A 17,704-nucleotide genomic window follows, 5' to 3' on the forward strand; every position below is an offset into this window, starting at 1 on the left:
AGTAAGCGAGCAAATGATTAAAGTGTGTGTAAACTGTGTGAAAACGTACCTCACTAAGCTTTCAGAGAAGCTTATATACCTTGGGTTTCAGTGCTTACTGCCACGTGGCCTTTCTGACTTAACCGCAACTCCACGTGGAAGGCCTTATGACGCTGTAACCCAACTTAGGGAAATTCTAGCGTGTAAGTCTTCCTTCCTCGAAGTGCATCTGGCGCAAGGGGTGACTACCTCGGTGCCAACTCATGCCCCCCAGCCTCTAGTCACTCGCCCTGGGAGTGTATCAGCCCTCCTCTCGTACCACGCACATGGATTACCCCTGGGCGTGGCCCTCTCCCGGGTCGTATCTATCCCAGGGATTCTCCAAAGGTGATGTGGGTACTTCACGAGTCAGGTTACTCTCTACTGGTATTGGGGATTTGGCCTTGAAGCCACATTTCTCTTTCCCTTATTACTGCTTTGAGGTACTGGGGCCTGAGGCCTCCTCGTCCGTACCGTGGCCTCTCGTTGGGACGCCCCCTCCACGGTCTTCCCTTCCCATGGGTATCAGAGGGTGTCACCATCTGAGCCGAAACATACCCTCAGAATAACGGGTTGTGCCTTTAGGATGGAAGACGCTCCAACCCGTCGACGCCCATACCTGGCGACGCCTATGCCTAGCGACGCCTATACCTGGCGACGCCCAAAGCGGTCAACATGCTGACTTTCCTCCTTGGTGGTCCCCACCATATGTTTGACTTTGACCTTGGTCAACGCCCGGGGACGGGTCGGTACACAAGCCCCCAGTCTTGAGCTGACAACTGTTTTTAGTGAAAAGACTAAGACTAGGGCCTCGCCCTACCGTCCACATGGCGCTCTGATGACGTGACATTCTCTGAGCTGGTGACGTGACACTCTCTGCGCTGTTGATGTGACACCTTAAGTCACGCTTTAATCTCTTGACACGTGGCCCAATCGCACGACCAACACTTAACGCCTCTCGTGCTCCTCAAGTTTACGTTATATCTTTCAAAAATGCACGCTCCCAGTTACTGTTTCATCACTTTTCGCATTCCTCAACACTGTTTGTCTTCTTGAAGCTCTCTCTGCGTTCTCTCTTCACACCTCAAGCCTTCATCAATCCAATCACTCAAAGGTATGATTTTTCTCCTTCGATGGCTCTTTCTCTTGATTTTCTGTGTTAATATTACTGCCTGGGTCTGTTTATCTTCTTCGCATTCACACTTTCCTTCCTTATTTCTCTATTTCCCCTCTTCTCAATCTCTAGCGTGGGTAGGGTTTTTCCTAGGGTTTCTTCCCCTTTTTCACCTTAACCCTCATTTGCTAAACCCTTTCTCTTCTTCATTCTTCAGCTTTTCTCAATGGCGCGTACTAAAACGATTGCCAACCCTCCACCTCCCAGGGTCTACTACAGAGCCCTATACCCTTGGGTCCCTGACGAGTTGCTTTCTGAGTGCTCAAGCCTAACCTCCATGAAGGATTGAAGGGACCACGTTGGCGACCCGAGCGTCTACCAGCACCGCGCCTTCGCTAGGAGGCAGGACGTGGACATATCTGTGTGCTCCTGCACCCCAGACGAACCTGTCTTCGGGGACGAGAGGTCGAACAACGGGGTACCCTTCTTTTTCTTCTACCAAACTGTATTTAAACGCATAGGAATGCGTTTTCCTTTTTCTGGGTTCGAGAGGGAGCTTCTCACTGAGATCAATGTCACCTCAGCCCAGCTACATCCCAATAGTTGGGCGTTCGTCAAGGCTTTCGGTATCTTGTGCGGGTACTTCGGGCAACCTCCCTCCGTCGACATCTTCCTACATTTCTTCGAAGTCAAGAAACAAGGGAAAAGCCTCTGGGTGAACTTCAGTGGCATTGTTGGGCGAGTCCTCTTCTCCCTATTCCAACAATCCTACAAAGGCTGGAGGGGAAAGTTCTTCAAGGTGTGCTGCACTGAGCACGACCACTCTGCGCTGGATGGCTTCCCCCTAAGTCCTTAGATGAGTTGCCCTCGACTGATCGAGAGGTTTATCAGATTCTGGCTAGCGTGGGGGTCCTTGATACCTCTAGGCTGATAGCTCGTGAATACGATGTTGAGGCCCTCACCAAATACATAAGTATGGGAACCACTCCTCATTCAACTGTCTTGATTTCTGCTTTTGCTTGTTTGTGAATTATCTATTTACTTCATGTTTTTAACTTAGCTTGTGTCTAACCCTTGCTCTGTTTGCTTTTTTGGTGCAAATTCTAAAATGGATAGGAACAAGAGACTGAGGCTCGCCCAAGCTTTAAAGACCAAGGGCGAAGCTACATCCAAAGGAGCTGGGGACTCCACACGCCCAACCTCCGAAACTGCTCCCACCTCCTCCACCTCTTGCCCCCAAAACCCATCTCAAACAACACCTCCCCAAACACTTCCCTCTCCAACTCGCACCCCAAACTCTCCACCTCCTATAGCGGCCGTGCCCCTCGCCTTGGTCGAGACTGCCACAACACCTGCCCCCCTTGACAAAGGCAAAGGGGTGGTGGTGTTGCCTTCAGACGACGAGGGAGGCTCTGCTGAAGGGCAAGTTTTCAAAAGAAGGAGAACCACCAAGGTTTTCACCTCCACATCTTCTTCCACCCATGGTGCCGAATCACTAAGGGAGAACCCTCCAAGCGCCACCTCACCTCCACAACAACTGGCTTTGGACGATGGGGTCGTGTCTGAACCTGCTCCAACCGCACCTGCACCAGAGCTTCCACCACCAGTCTAAGAAATGCCGAGGGGTTAGTTTCACAAGGTTTCTCTAGGGGGCCAATCCGAGGGGGCTAAGAAGGAGGGTATGAACTTCTACCTTGGTGCCTTCATGGCCTGTGCCAACTCTTGGTGCGATCAGGCCAGGGCCAAGGCTAGCGAGGTCTCTACCCTTCAAGCTCTTGAAAAGGAGTGCGCCTCGCTGAAAGAGGAAAAACGCTGCTGGGAGCGCCAAGAGGAGGCCTACAAGTACTCCTTAAAGGTGGCTCAGAAGGCAAAGGAGGAGGCCAGTAAGAGGTTACATTAAGCAGGGCAGGCCCATGCCGAACTTCTAGGGCAGGTCGTGCCTCTTCGTGTGTAGGTAGTAGACCTCAAAGCCGTCGTCGAAGCTTCCAAAGCCCAACATAAGAAACTCAAAGACCACTGCGTCGATCGAGAGCTGAAGCTGGCCAAAACTGAGGCGACACTCAAGGCTAAGACTAAGGAGTGTGATCTTCTTGAAGCTAAGGTCAAGGCCTCTGACTTGCTTGAAGCCGAGCTGCGGGCGGAGCTGGTCAAAGCCTTCGCGACAAAAGATGAGGAGCTGGCCTCTCAAGCTGCACACTTTAAGAAAACGGAAGAAGATCTGGTCCAAGACGTCGCGGGTGCGTTTGCCGACGGGTTTGCTGAGGCCCTTGCCCAAGCGGCTTGCGCGAACCCGGGGATCGACGTCTCCGAGTGTAGCCCGATGAACGAAATAGTAGAAGGCAAAATAATGCCTATAGAAGCTCATGAGGATTAGCCTCTTTTATGACTTTGTAATTTCTGTGAACACCTTCTTCTACATACTTTGAATATAATTGATCTTTGTAATTGCTGTGAACTCCTTCTTCTGCATACTTTGAATATAATTGATTACTCTGGCTTCATACTCTTGTACATTCTTTTCTGCTCTTACTGCTTTTAATAACTTGTATATAGGCTTTATTCACTGTCGCCTCTTCCTGCTTTGGGCTACGCTTTCTTTTTGCTCTTCGAATTTCTTCTGCTTCTTTTGACTTGTAATAATTTCAACATGATCTTTACTTACTCTTCTTAGGCCCTGAGGCACTTACTGCCAAAGGTGCTACCGGCCTCGTCATCGTTTAAAGATGAAGGAGGGCTCATCTCTTCTATGGCCTCGACATCGCTCGAGGGCGAGGGAGGACTTAGTTCTTCTGTGGCCTTGACATCGCTTGAGGGCGAGAAGGACTTATCTTGGCTGAAGCCTGCTTACCTGCACTGGGTGTCCACGCTCGAGGAGAGACCTGCTGAACGCAAGGTTGTATCCTCCTCAGCGTGTCTAAACACTTGGGACTAAGTCGCACTTTGGTGCCCACGCCCGAGGAGAGGCCTGCCCGAAGGCAACGTCGTTTCGTCCCTGGAGTGTCTAAAAACACCAAGGCGATCAGTGTTCTTGGTGCCCACGCCCGAGGAGAGGCATGCTGAAAGCAGTGTCGTATCGTCCATGGTGTGTCCCGAAGGAATCCGTTAACCCCTGCCCAGGGACTAAACGCCCGGATTTTAACTTTACTATATGTACCTTTCAAACCTGACGCCTACACCCGAAGAGTGCGCTCCCGCCACTCCCTTTCGGGTGTTTATACGTCCAAGTTGGTTCGTTCGCTTGGTGCCCACACCCAGAGGAGATATCCACGTCCCTCCTGCTGAGGTGTCTAAACACCATGGCGGCGAGTTCGTTTCTTAATGAACCACGCCCCTTCCTTTTAACGTTTCTTTACATTGCGAGAAAAGGAAAGGTGAGACAATGTATTCTTGAACTTCTTTTTTACTTGGGTGACCTCATTAAAAAACCCCCGAGAGGTAAAAAGAGTGTCCCCTTTTAAAACTGTGTTCTACATAGTGTTTTTAACTGAAATAAAACATTAAATTGGCTGCGTTACAGCTGCGTGGAATGGGGCCTCCTTCCAGAGTCTTAAGCTTGTACGAACCGTTCCCCTTAGCCTCGGTTACTCTAAAGGGCCCGGTCCACTTGGGAGATAACTTGTTCTCCAACTCATATGGATGGGCCTTGCGCATGACCAGGTCAGCTACTTGGAATTGCCGCGGCTTCACCTTAGAACTGTACTGATGCTCCACCCTTCTCTTCACAGCTTCAGCCTTTATTCTCGCCTCTTCTCTGGCCTCGTCCAACAGGTATAAATTCACCCTTATTTCCTTGTTGGACTCTTCTGCCACAAAGCTTTGGAAACGGGGCGAGCTCTCATGAATCTCCACTGGGATCATGGCGTCTGACCCGTACACTAGGCTGAACGACGTCTCCATGGTGGAAGATTGAGGCGTGGTGTGGTAAGCCCATACGATCCTTGGTACTTCTTCTGCCCAAGCCCCTTTAGCTTTCTCAAGTCTTCGCTTCAACCTCCTTAACAAAATTCTGTTTGCGGACTCCACCTGTCCGTTCGTTTGGGGGTGTTCGACAGACGCGAACACCTGTTTGATGCCTACTTCTGAGCACAACTTACCCATTTGCAGGCGGGAAAACTGGGTGCCATTATCTGAAATCAGACGCCTCGGCACACCGAAGCGGCACACAATATTCTTCCACACGAAATGTTGTACCTTATGTGCAGTGATCTGCGCCACTGGTTCTGCCTCTATCCACTTCATGAAGTACTCAATGGCGACTATCAAGTACTTCATCTGCCTTATCGCCAAAGGGAAAGGCCCCAGAATGTCAATTCCCCATGTGTGGAAAGGCCACGGGCTATAAATCGACCTCAACTCTTTTGGAGGCGCCTTGTGCCAGTCAGCGTGCATCTAACACTGCTTGCATCGCTGGGCGTACCTCACGCAATCCTCCCTTACTAACGGCCAATAAAACCCTGCACGGATCACCTTGGATGCCAATGATCTCCCCCCTACGTGGCTTCCGCAGATCCCTTCGTGGAGTTCCGACATTATCCTCGTGCACTCGTCGCCGCTCACACATGTCAGAATCGGGTGCGTGAACCCGTGCCTGAATAGCGCTCCATCGATGAGAGTGTACCTTGCAGAGTTTCTCTTTATCCTCTTGCCCTCTCCAGCCTCCGCTGGGAGAATCCCATCTGCAATGTATCTCCTATAAGGCGTCATCCATGTATCCCCTTCTTCCAAGATGCACACCTGCACATGATCCTCCTCTTCGGGCGAGGCCGCATAAACGCTGACGCTGGGGACCCTCGCTGTGTCTTGAATCAAAGACCGATGACTCCTCGACTTTCCTCTCGTCGAGCTGATATGGAGGACATCCACCCTATTATCTGCTACAAACTTTCGCGGCGTCTTGAGGGTTTCCTGGATGACTGTCCTCTACCTTCCCCCCTTGCCTGAGCTGGCCAGCTTGGCGAGCAGGTCAGCACGGGCATTCTGTTCTCTTGGGACATGCACCAGCTCAAACGCAGCGAAAGCTCCCTTCAACACTTGGACGAACCTCAGATACGCAGCCATCTGCGGGTCCTTTGCTTGATACTCCCCAATCACCTGCCCTGTGATCAGCTGAGTCACTCTTCGCCAAGAGGCTTTGCGCACCCATCTCCTTGGCTAAGAGCATTCCAGCGATCAAAGCTTCGCACTCAGCCTGGTTATTGCTTGCCTTGAAGGCGAACCGCAGGGCTTGCTCAATCAACACCCCGTTGGGCCCCTCCAAGATTATCTTGACGCCACTTCCCTGTTGGTTGGAGGACCCATCCACTGAAAGCATCCACTGTGACCCTAGCTCCACCTCCTGGGGGACGCCTCCCGGTGAGAGCTCTGCGACGAAGTCTGCATAAACTTGCCCTTTGATGGATCCCCTGGGCTCGTACTGAATATCGAACTCTGACAGCTCCACTGCCAAGTGAACTATCCTCCCAACGACATCTGGCTTCTGCAATACCTTCTGAATGGGGAGGTCCGTCATCACCACCACCGTAAAGCTATGAAAATAGTGACGGAGCCTCCTGGCTGAGGCCTCCCCATGTGCTTCTTCCAAGGTGCGGCTTCCCTGGGCATTTCCTCCGCGGGTATGGCCTCGATGGGTGTAGCTTTGACAGGCATCGCCTGTTCCATGGGCTCTACCTCCGCGGGCGTCGCCTCTTCCAAGGGCTCTACCTCCATAGGCGTATCTGAAGTGGGCGAGCGTTCCATCACCATGATCACCCCCCTTTTTGTTTTTAGGCTATTCTCATAGCATTTCCAGGCCTCCTCCTGATCTGACTTGATCACGATCACCCTGCCACTAAGATCTGGCAACTTCATCATCATGTGGCGCGGGAGACCACTGCCCTTAGCCTATTTAGCGCAGGCCTACCCAACAAAATGTTGTAGGCTGAATTGGCATTCACAACTAAGTATCAAATGCTCTCGGTACGTGACACCGTTCCCTCAGTAAACGTCGTCCTTAGCTCCAGGTAGCCACGTACCTCCACTTGGTTCCCTGCGAACCCATACAAACATCCAGTGTATGGCCTTAGCAGGTCAGGGGACAACTGCAGCTTGTTGAAGGTGGACCAGAACATGACATTTGCGGAACTGCCCCGGTCCACGAGAACTCGGTGCACCCTTCTCCTAACGATGACAACCGAAATGACGACAGGGTCATTATCATGTGGGACGACATTGCGCAGGTTAGCCTTCGTGAACACAAGGTCTGACTCCCACGCGTCATCCAACCCTTCCTTCAGCTATGGAATTAACTGACCTCACATACCTCTTGCGCTGAGAGACAGTGGGCCCTCCTCCTGAGAAGCCACCAGAGATGGTGTGCACTTCTCCGTGGATCGGCATCTCATGCGCCTGATCCTCCTCTGGCACCGTCAAGGCCGCGACAGTAGAAGACCCGACCAGATAATCCTTCAGAAAACCATTCTTCACCAGCTCATCCAACTGATGGCCCAACACAAAGCAGTTGTTGATGTGATGCCCAAACGCCTGGTGGAACTCGCACCACGAGTCTTTGTGAGGTCCCAACACTTTGTCAGTCTTCACTGGTGGCCTCAGCCTATCTGCAATGTTAGGCACAACTATGAGATCTTTCAGCTCTACTACGAAATTGTGCCTCAGCGGCCTATTCCCCTCCCTCGCCGACCTATTTCACTCTGCTCGCCCCCTAACCTGGGGCCTCCTCGCCTCGTATGGGCGCTTCCTGTCCTGACTCTTCCTCCTCGTCGCGACCTTGTTGACCCTAGCGGGCTGTGCACGCGACGATGCTCTTGGGCATGCGGGTGCAACACTTGTGCGCTTCTCGCATACCTCGCCCTCAGTGGCGATGTGTTCCACGGTGCGGCGCCTAATCTCAGCAAAGGTTCGGGGGCGGCTACGGATGATTGACTCACAGAATGGTCTAGGGCACATCCCCTTCCTGAATGCATATACACTCATCGGCTCCTCCGTGGTGCCAACCTTCACCACTTGCGCCCCGAAGCGGTTGATGTATTCCTTCAAGGTTTCGCCTTGATACTACTTTACGTCAAACAAATTGTACGATACCGGTGGCGGAGCCCAGTTTGCTATGTACTGTTCACGAAACAGCTGTGAGAGCTGTGCGAAAGAAGTGATGTGGCCGTTTAGATGGCTGACAAACCAGTCCATGGCCATTCCAGTCAACGTGCTCATGAAGAGCTTGCATCTTATAGTGTCGGAGCCGCCTTCTAGCATCATCTGCATGTGGAACGCAGTGAGACGTGCCTCGGGATCCTCCATTCCCGTGAAAGTTACCTTAGGACCCACGAACGTGTGAGGGATCACCGCCTCAATGATCGACTACGAGAAAGGTGTGGAGAACTCCCTCGGTGGAGTGAAGCACTCACGATCATCTGCATCACGTAGCCTTGAGTTGTTGCGCAACCCACGACGCAAATCCTCATTCACACGACATAACTCCTCATTTCTCTCCTGAGACGCCGCGAGGTCCGCATGCATGCGCTCCTGCTTTGCCTTCGATACGGCCATAGGCTCCTAAAGGCCCTACATGATCTCCATGACCTGCTGCAAGGTCATATCATCACTCTCAGCGCACGTCGAACTTTGCCTGTTTGTCCTCATTTTCTACGGTTTCTTTGAAATCTTCAGACTGTTACGGTGGTTCATGACAACTCTTTCGGTGAAAACGAACGGTAGAAACTTCAAGAAAACGAAGAACAAATGGTTGGAAACGATCAAGATCGAAGAAAACGATGGAAACTGCGTTGTACTGACGAAACAATCGGCGAAAACTCAAACAAACTACGAACAAACGGTGGAAACTGAGCAGACTTCCACGATAGACGATGAACTGAACTGAATTTCAACAACGAACAACGAGAACTTGAACTGAACCGAAAGCGATCGGTGAAACTGCGTAAACTTTACGATGAACGGTGGATCTTGGAAGATTCTTGAAGAACTCTATCGAAAACTGCTACTGGACCTCTTTACACTTGCGGTGGGACTTGATGTTTTAGACCTGCCCCACGGTGGGCACCAAATGTTCCTTCCAGTTGACCGAAAAGATCTTCGTGCATTGCTTTGACTCGCGAACAAGGACTCCTTCGTCTTCAACTCAGATCTTCACCCTACTCCGCCTTGAGTACCTGAAATAGAGTGATCAAAGGGCGCCCTCGCGGCCGTTTGCACTCCGACGATCAAGTCAGCAAGCAGAAAACACCAAACACCTCCGTATCGGAGCATCGTAACTAAATGCTCTGAAGGTGTGTAACTGAATTGTAACTAACTTCTCTCTCTCTCTCCAATCACTCGTGCGTACAGTGAGTATGCGAGTAAATGATTAGAGTGTGTGTAAACTGTGTGAAAACGTACCTCACTAAGCTTTCAGAGAAGCTTATATACCTTGGGTTTCAGTGCTTACTGCCACGTGGCCTTTTTGACTTAACCGCAACTCCACGTGGCCTTTTTGACTTAACCGCAACTCCACGTGGAAGGCCTTACGACGCTGTAACCCAACTTAGGGAAATTCCAATGTGTAAGTCTTCCTTCCTCGAAGTGCATCTGGCGCAAGGGGTGACTACCTGGGTGCCAACTCATGCCCCCCAGCCTCTAGTCACTCACCCTGGGAGTGTATCAGCCCTCCTCTCGTACCACGCACTTGGATTACCCCTGGGCGTGGCCCAATCCCGGGTCGTATCTATCCCAGGGATTCTCCAAAGGTGATGTGGGTACTTCACGAGTCAGGTTACTCCCTACTGGTACTGGGGATATGGCCTTGAAACCACCTTTCTCTTTCCCTTATTGTTGTTCTGAGGTACTGGGGCCTGAGGCCTCCTCGTCCGTACCGTGGCCTCTCGCTAGGACACCCCCTCCACGGTCTTCCCTTCCCATGGGTATCGGAGGGTGTCACCACCTGAGTCGAAACATGCCCTCAGAATAACGGGTCGTGCCTTTAGGATGGAAGACGCTCCAACCTGTCGACGCCCAAAGCGGTCAACATGCTGACTTTCAACATGCTGACTTTCCTCTTTGGTGGTCCTCACCATATGTTTGACTTTGACCTTGGTCAACGCCCGGGGACGGGTCGGTATAGTTCCAACCTCTCGTCATTCATTCTTGGATCTAAATTCACCATGGCCTCCATATGTTTGCCATCTTCTCTATCTGTCCTTAAAGTCATCTTCAAGCCTTCTGCATAACACTCTCTGGCATCTCTTTGATTAACATAAATAGTTGTTATTTCACCCTTCTCGGTTGGGAATTTCATGGCTAAATGTGGCGTTGAAACTATTGCTCCCAATTTGTTTAGAGAAGACCTTCCCAACAACACATTATATGACGTACAAGCATCTACTACCAAATACTTGATTTTAATTTTCCTTGTTGCACTTCCTCTTCTAAATGTTGTCACCAAGTCAATATACCCCTTTATACTCACCCTTTCACCCGAGAAGCCAATGATTTGCTCTCGGAAAGGCACCATATCTTCCTCTCTCAAATGTAATAATCTCTTAAAAGTATCCCAAAATAATATACCAACTGAGCTTCCTTGATCTACCAGAGTTTTCATAACTACATACTCCGTTATTTCTACTGTTATTACCATTGAATCATCATGATCGGGATTGATCTCTTGAAAATCTTCATCTGTAAAAAGCATTGGTGGCAAAGTTCTTCTTTTAAAAACATGATTGACTGTTCTGACACTTCTCCAATATTGTTTTCTTGCTGACGATGACTCCTTCCCAGAAAATCCTCCCAAAATTGTGTTAATGAAACCTCTCACTGGTCTTCCTAGACTTCTTTCTCTACTTCTTCTTGCTAATTGTATATTTTGGTAACCCCTTTGATTTCTTCCTTCCGGTCTACCTCCTCTTCTTTCATCTCTTCTCTCTACTCTTCTATTGTCTTTTCTTTCAAACCTCTCTGATCTCATTTCTCCTAATTCTCCACCTCTTAGTTCTTTATCAGGACTTTGCCTCATTCTTACATTTCCACTCCTGACGAAACATCTTAATTGTCCGGCTTGAATTAACTCTTCTATTCTATCCTTCAACCCAATACATTCTTCTATATGATGACCATGATTTTTATGATACTCACAGTGTTTGCTATGATCTGCTCTCTCAAGTGTTCTTGCTTTTCTTGGGGGTGGTATGATTTCTATTGCCATTGCTTCTTGTAAAATTCTTGTCCTGTTGGTATTCAATGGTGTATATTGTTGGAATTTTCGGCTTTGAAATTCCTCTTTTGCTCTTCTAGCCATAGGTTCGCTTTCTCTTTCCACTCCTCTTTTTTCACTTCCATATGTTCTTGCTTGATTACAAAATTCTCTCAATTTTTCCCATCTGCATAAACTTTGATTCTCGTTGCCTTAATTCATCAAGTTAGTTGCAGGCTTTTTACAAAGACTGTCGGCAAACGGTCCTGGTTTCAGTGTTGTTATCATGTGATGCATTTTGACTTCCGGGCTAAGATTTCTTATGCCCAAAGCCATCTTTCCAAATCGTTCCATGAACTTTCTCAAAGATTCTCCCCTTTCTTGCCTTATATTTACCAATGCAATTGATGTTAAATGATGATGTCGACTAGTTGCAAACTGAGCTCCAAACTTTTCAACCAATGTATAAAAGCAATCAATACACAAAGGTGGTAGACACGTAAACCAACTTAGTGCTGCTCCTTTCAATGTTGTTGGAAACACTCGACACATTATAGCATCATTCCACGTGTATAGACTAATCTGAGTTGTATATATTGCAATATGCTCATCAGAGGATCTGTGCTTCCATCATATTTGTCAATGGTTAAATTTTTTCAATTATACGGTAACGGGGTATCCACTATAAAATCATATAATGGATGTTTTCTAGAAGATATTCCAGTAAAAGCTCTAGAGGTCTCAGGTAATCTTCTCCTTGTTTGGAAACTTTCAATATTATGAACTCTTTCATTTGCTGGTATTCTTGGCTGAACAGTCTCAAAAGATGAATTCAAAACTTTTTCTTCTTGTAACTTTCTTTTCATATGTGCATTTTATGCTTTCAACATACTTAACTCTTCTTCATTACATTTTTTTAACATTTCAAATTCTTTTTGTAATTGTATTAACATTGCCATTGACATCATATTATGGTTGTCTTCCTGCTCTCCACCCTACTATTCTCTTCGACTCATCTTGGCTTCAACTTCTTTAACTATTTCTCGACCCCACAGTGGGCGTAAAATGTTCTTACAACAGGGACCGAGAACACTCAAATAAGTTGACAAGATCAACTTCTTCAACTTATCTTCCGGTTTTGGGCTTTGGGCTTCTCTCCAGGTAGGGCTCTCGGCTTCTCCTCCTCACGGATAGGTGTGTATACCTGCAAGGCGCTCCAATGCCAAAGTCATAAGTAGTTTAATGTTCATCAAATAAAATTTACTCTACCTTACCTCTTGCCCTAATCCTCTATTTATAGGGTTTTCTTATTGGGCTTATATCTTATTTGGACTTTTCTTTCTGCACTACTTTATTATTTTACACACACCCATTAATTTGGTCTCTTATTGAATTGGGTCTTGCTACAGTGATTATATATGTATGTTTATTTTATTCTTTTATATATGTAGTTCTCGGCACAACCTCTCGCTTAAACCTTTCGGTCCTATCAGTACACCTTATAATAAGGATTAAAAATTAATTTAATCCCTTTTAGTTTTTAAAAATTTAATTTGATCTCAAACTACTTTTCAAACATAATATGTCGATAGACTGACGACCTTAAGTGGGTGATGTTGACTCACAAAGCGGTGCACATGAGTTAATTTGGAACATATGAGGGAGATTTGCCCCTTTTACATATTCATTATTTACATTTCTTAACCCCTTTATCTTTCACAATCTTCAAGAATTGATTTCTCACCAATGTATGCAGTTAAGTCACAATTTTTTCTTGACTTTTTTTAGTTTTTCATCCCAATTTCATGCACCCCTCTAACATTATTTGAAATTTCCTCCACTTTCCATGATCGAGATCTCAAGTTTCACCCTATGTTCATCCATCATTCTTCCCTTCAAGAAAAACTTCATTGATTTTCCTTCCTTAATGAGTTTTGTCTAAAACTTCAAAATTTACCGTTTTCACCTTGAGGGTGGCCATGCTGAAGGTGAAACTTGTTGATCAAGAGTGATCATGTTCTCTGAAGAATCCAAATCCAAGGTGTTTGATGAAAGGCTGGTGTTGCTACTGTGTTTAGGTGGGATCTGGGTAAAATAAAGTGTGATCCACTCCTTTGTTGAATCTAAAACTGATGTGATTTAAAACCTTTTTGAAATTAAGTGTTTTCCAACTAAGTGAAAAATAACCTGTTGTTTTGTCAAATCAACCGGTTGTTTTGCTCTTAGGAGTTTTGAAAAAGGTTGAAAACTATTTTGGCTTGGTTGACTTAACTGTCAAGCCAAACAATCGGTTGTTTCGTGGTTTCAACCAATTGTTTCTATGAAAATCCTAACAGAATTCAGTTTTGAATGGTGAATCTGCTTTAAATGTTTTCTAACTGAATACGCTCCTTCATTAATTGCTTTGACCAATCTTTGGAAAATATAAATGGTTGGTTTGTGTTTTCAAATAAGTAAGACACAGTTTTGAGAAATTCAGTTTGACAGATTTGATTCTAAGATTTCAAGATTCACATCAAGCTTTGGGTTTTCAAGAGAGAGTGGAATACGATTGCAATTGTATTCAATTCAGATTGTACTGTGCTCATGTGTAATCCTTTCTAAACCTATTGTATTTTTGGTGTTGTGTTGCCAAGGAGTATTGTGTGTTCTTGAGGTGTTCAAGATCAATACTCTTGGTGTGGTTTGCCAAAAGTAGTGTGTTTCTTGAAGGGTTCAAGGTCACTACTTTGGTGGTTTGTGTTTTGTAATCTGGTTTGATTGCTTAGTGGATTACCCAGTGGTATTCTGGAGACTGGAGGTAGCTTTTGGCTTAAGAGTGAACCAATATAAACTGTTTGTGTATTTTTCTCTTACTCTTAACTCATTTAAATTCTCTTTTAAGCTTAACTGATATAAACAACCGATTGTTTCGAAGAAATAACTAATTATTTTTCTGTTGCTTTACTGTATAACTGCTTAAGTTCTTGGCTACCTTGATTCTTGTTCTGGATTTACACAAAGAAGTTCATTAAACTAGAAAAAGTTTTCAACCTCTTAAACAATTCACCCCTCTCGTTTAAGGCCATATATTCTAACAAAACTTTTGGTCACTTCGAACGTTGCGAAATGGACATCCTCACCCATATTTTTTTGGTGAGCATAGTGTTGATAATAAAACCTCCGGTGCCATCAAGGATGTTTTGAGCTCGAAAAAGATAACATTTTCGTGAACAAGCCGAGTTTGTGTTACGTGTAGTTCGATTTCACGGACATTGGTAAGAACACGATGGAGAAAGAGGTGAAGAGAAGACCCTTGTTGATTTTGTTTACTCTTATAGGTTTTTGAAGTTTGGTGAACTTACTATTCTCCCTCCCTGTGGGAAAAATCTCATTCCACTAAATAAATTGTCATGTGTACCAATTTGTCTGCTAACTCATCACTCATGTAATCTTGCCTTATTGTGTTTCAAATAAATTGTCATGTGTACCAATTTGTGTGATCACTCACTTAATGTTGTAAAAAATCTAACATAATAATTTTTTTGCCCTAAATAAATAATAACTAAATAGATAATTAAACCTTTCTTTCATTATATTTTAATTTCTTTTGTCTTGATCCTATTTAAATAACAACCAACTACCAGAAGTAGTTGTTTTTCTTTTACCCTAAGAAGTAAAAATTACTATAAAATCTTTAAACTGATATAATATAATTAGATAAAAATAATTAAAATGTTATGTAAAAATCATAAAAACAGCTTAAGTTTTATTTATATTTTAATAATTCATAAACTTTTTATTGTATCAGATTCTATTTCTGGTGCTAATTTATTACTTAAACTTTTAATCTTAATTTAAACAACTCAAATAATATTTTAAATTTAAACAAAACCTTTTGCAGCATAACAACATTAAATGTTGAATAATAAAGTGATACCAGAATACACATAAGCGGATAAGGACTAATAGTTGGTTCGGCCGTTACATGGAGTGAGTGTCTTATAAAGTGTTACCAGAAAACACTACACCAACACAACACTGTTTCTGCTATAACATTAAATTTCGAAACTACAACCATGCTCTACTAATTAATCCATACTTCTTCTTCCTTAACCAAACCAAATCTTTCTTTTGTTTTTTGTTTCTTTTTTCCTTAATGAGGTTCTTCATTTCTTGCTTCGGCGGTGCTGCCGATCCTATCACCGCCACGAAGCCCGTTGTCCTTCCGCCTTCCCGGACTCTCCGCCGCAAGTCCCATTGGAGGCCTGCCCTCGGATCAATTTCAGAGGAAACGGCGCCGCCTCACAGGGAGAGGACGGCGATGGAGGCTTCCGCCGGCCACGTCAAAAAGAGTGACAACAGCGCCACGACAAAGTCTCACCGCCGTCACAGCCACGAGAATTGCGATTACGGGTACCGTAAATTTAAAAAGCTTGAAATTGCAATGATCGCTTATTCTAAATTTAGGTATTGGGTAGAAAAGAAAACGAAGTGAAAGCTAAAAACCATAAAGTGTGGATTTTTTTTTTTTGAGAAAAGTTACAAGCAAAATTAGAAATAATTTCGGTGATGTTGTTCATTGTGTCTAAAGTTTTACTTTAATAATATGCAATATATCTAATGAAAAATCATGAAAATAAAACTTGAAATTTTATTGTAAAAAACAATACTTTTTGTTTTACCCCTTTTCATTGTTTTTGTTGGAAGAGAGTTTTGGATGATTATTGGTTGATCCTGCCTTTTACAATTTATTTTAGTAGTGGGGTTATTAGATTTGTTAAGTTCATAAAGGGCATTGGGTGGGGGCATTATTGGATAAGTGGCTCTTATCAAGAATCAATAATTAAAGTGTAACCAATAAATGTTGATTCATCTACAACATGTCACCATTGGTCTACTTATTGCACTGTACTTCACTAGTTCTATCTTTTACTCTATAGGTTAGTGCCATTGCCAACTCCCTAATCTTATCTTACCCATAATTTTATCACTGGAAAAAACATACACGTAAAGTTTGGAGTGAAATGATGCTTTCTGCCTTTCTTTCCCTCCTCTAAGTTTTTTTTATTGATAGCTTAAGTTTTAATTATATTTTAAAATTACAATTTAGTCATCATAAATCTGAATACTCTCATAGTACACAAAAATCCAATCATGCTCACCATTATATATATGTTTTTAGTGAAAAAAAATGCGGATTATATTGTCTTATGATACTCATCTTAAATGATTACTCTTAAATAACGTGTCCGTCTCACACACTAACACTCATAAGACACGTATTAGTGAAATGTTTAATTCAAAAAATATTTGTTGGATTAACATAATTATTTTAAGAAAAAATACATTAATTTTTTAAAAACTCAAACTTATATAAATTTTTATTATGATTATGAAAATAAAGAACAAATCTATTTGAACCTGTCATGGAAAACATCTTTATGCTTTTTACTCCTAACAAAAACTGATAAGTATATAATATATAAATCTGTATATTTTATTTTAAAGATTATATATATCTCCGTATTTTTGATGTCCGTATGTGTGCTACATATTATTAGTTTAAAATTTAAAATTTTGATATACCGTATATCAAATTAATAGTTGATTCCCATGATTTATTTAAAACTGGAAATTCATTCGATTTAAATATTCACATAATTGGTGGCCATCTTTATGAATTATGACATGCAGAACAGTTTTTATGTGTAGAAATTATTTAAATTTTTCATTTTCTTGGCTCAGTGATAACTGGTGCTGAATGTGTATTTTTATTTATCTTGTTTTCCTGAAGTTGCAGGCGAGTTATCATGCCCGCGATGCCAGCATTCTCTCCTACGCCATTCATGTTCTGAACATTACAGTTCTACTCTTAAATTACACTGTGTTCATATGTGGCTTAGAAAAAATAATAAACTTTTAATTATCTTCCTTTATAAGATAGGTAATTAATTCGAAGCGTTGAATAGGAGTCATGATTAGGTTATTTGAATAACCTAAGCATAACTATATAATAATAATAATAATAATATTATTATTATTATTATGTTAAGTGCTTAGTAATAATTTTTCCTTTGTATATAACCTCCACCATGTTTTGTTAAAACCTTCTTTTGTGCTTAGTCAAGAAAAATTGAAGTACATTGTGTTTCTACATTTTCATGTTGATCAAATTTTGTAGAAACCGTATCTTCCGAAAGCCCTTATGATACTCTAATAACCTTTTTTTATTAAAGGAGTTTTATTCACAAAAGCATTCTTCACATTTTATTAAAATCATATAAGAGTGTCAATTTATATTTTGAAATTTTTTAAGTTAAGTAATAGTTAACATTAAATCATCTCGAACTTTTACTATTGCACACAACACCTTTTATATCATTTGTAAAACTAAAATAAATTTAGATGAACTTTCT

The 17,704-nt window shown here is 43.9% G+C and overlaps 3 protein-coding genes across 3 annotated transcripts; 1 reads left to right on the top strand and 2 right to left on the bottom strand.

The window, feature by feature from the left end:
• Positions 1-4,612: 4,612 nt before the first annotated feature.
• LOC150027549 (uncharacterized) lies at positions 4,613-5,029 on the bottom strand. The gene has a single exon (XM_090302913.1). The coding sequence runs from the start codon at positions 5,027-5,029 to the stop codon at positions 4,613-4,615; it is 417 nt and encodes a 138-aa protein (XP_090159039.1).
• A 5,182-nt stretch (positions 5,030-10,211) lies between these two features.
• Positions 10,212-11,411, bottom strand: LOC137834243 (uncharacterized). The gene has a single exon (XM_068642305.1). It carries the CDS (start codon positions 11,409-11,411, stop codon positions 10,212-10,214), a length of 1,200 nt encoding a protein of 399 aa, XP_068498406.1.
• Positions 11,412-15,301: 3,890 nt separating this feature from the next.
• LOC137835369 (uncharacterized) lies at positions 15,302-17,224 on the top strand. Its single transcript, XM_090301993.1, has 2 exons — positions 15,302-15,701; positions 17,083-17,224. The coding sequence occupies exons 1-2, from the start codon at positions 15,445-15,447 to the stop codon at positions 17,141-17,143; spliced, it is 318 nt and encodes a 105-aa protein (XP_090158119.1). The 5' UTR covers positions 15,302-15,444; the 3' UTR covers positions 17,144-17,224.
• Positions 17,225-17,704: the final 480 nt, after the last annotated feature.

The sequence above is a fragment of the Phaseolus vulgaris genome, chromosome 5 (assembly GCF_051622355.1).
Source record: "Phaseolus vulgaris cultivar YP4 chromosome 5, ASM5162235v1, whole genome shotgun sequence".
Taxonomy (NCBI): domain Eukaryota; kingdom Viridiplantae; phylum Streptophyta; class Magnoliopsida; order Fabales; family Fabaceae; genus Phaseolus; species Phaseolus vulgaris.

What these genes read in the sequence shown, in the direction of transcription:
- LOC137834243 (XM_068642305.1), bottom strand. Translation starts at nt 11,411, where the DNA reads ATGGCTAGAAGAGCAAAAGAGGAATTTCAAAGCCGAAAATTCCAACAA.
- LOC137835369 (XM_090301993.1), top strand. Translation starts at nt 15,445, where the DNA reads ATGAGGTTCTTCATTTCTTGCTTCGGCGGTGCTGCCGATCCTATCACC. An exon ending in CACGAGAATTGCGATTACGG is followed by an intron (nt 15,702 to 17,082) that starts GTACCGTAAATT and finishes GTTTTCCTGAAG; the next exon opens with TTGCAGGCGAGTTATCATGC.
- LOC150027549 (XM_090302913.1), bottom strand. Translation starts at nt 5,029, where the DNA reads ATGGAGACGTCGTTCAGCCTAGTGTACGGGTCAGACGCCATGATCCCA.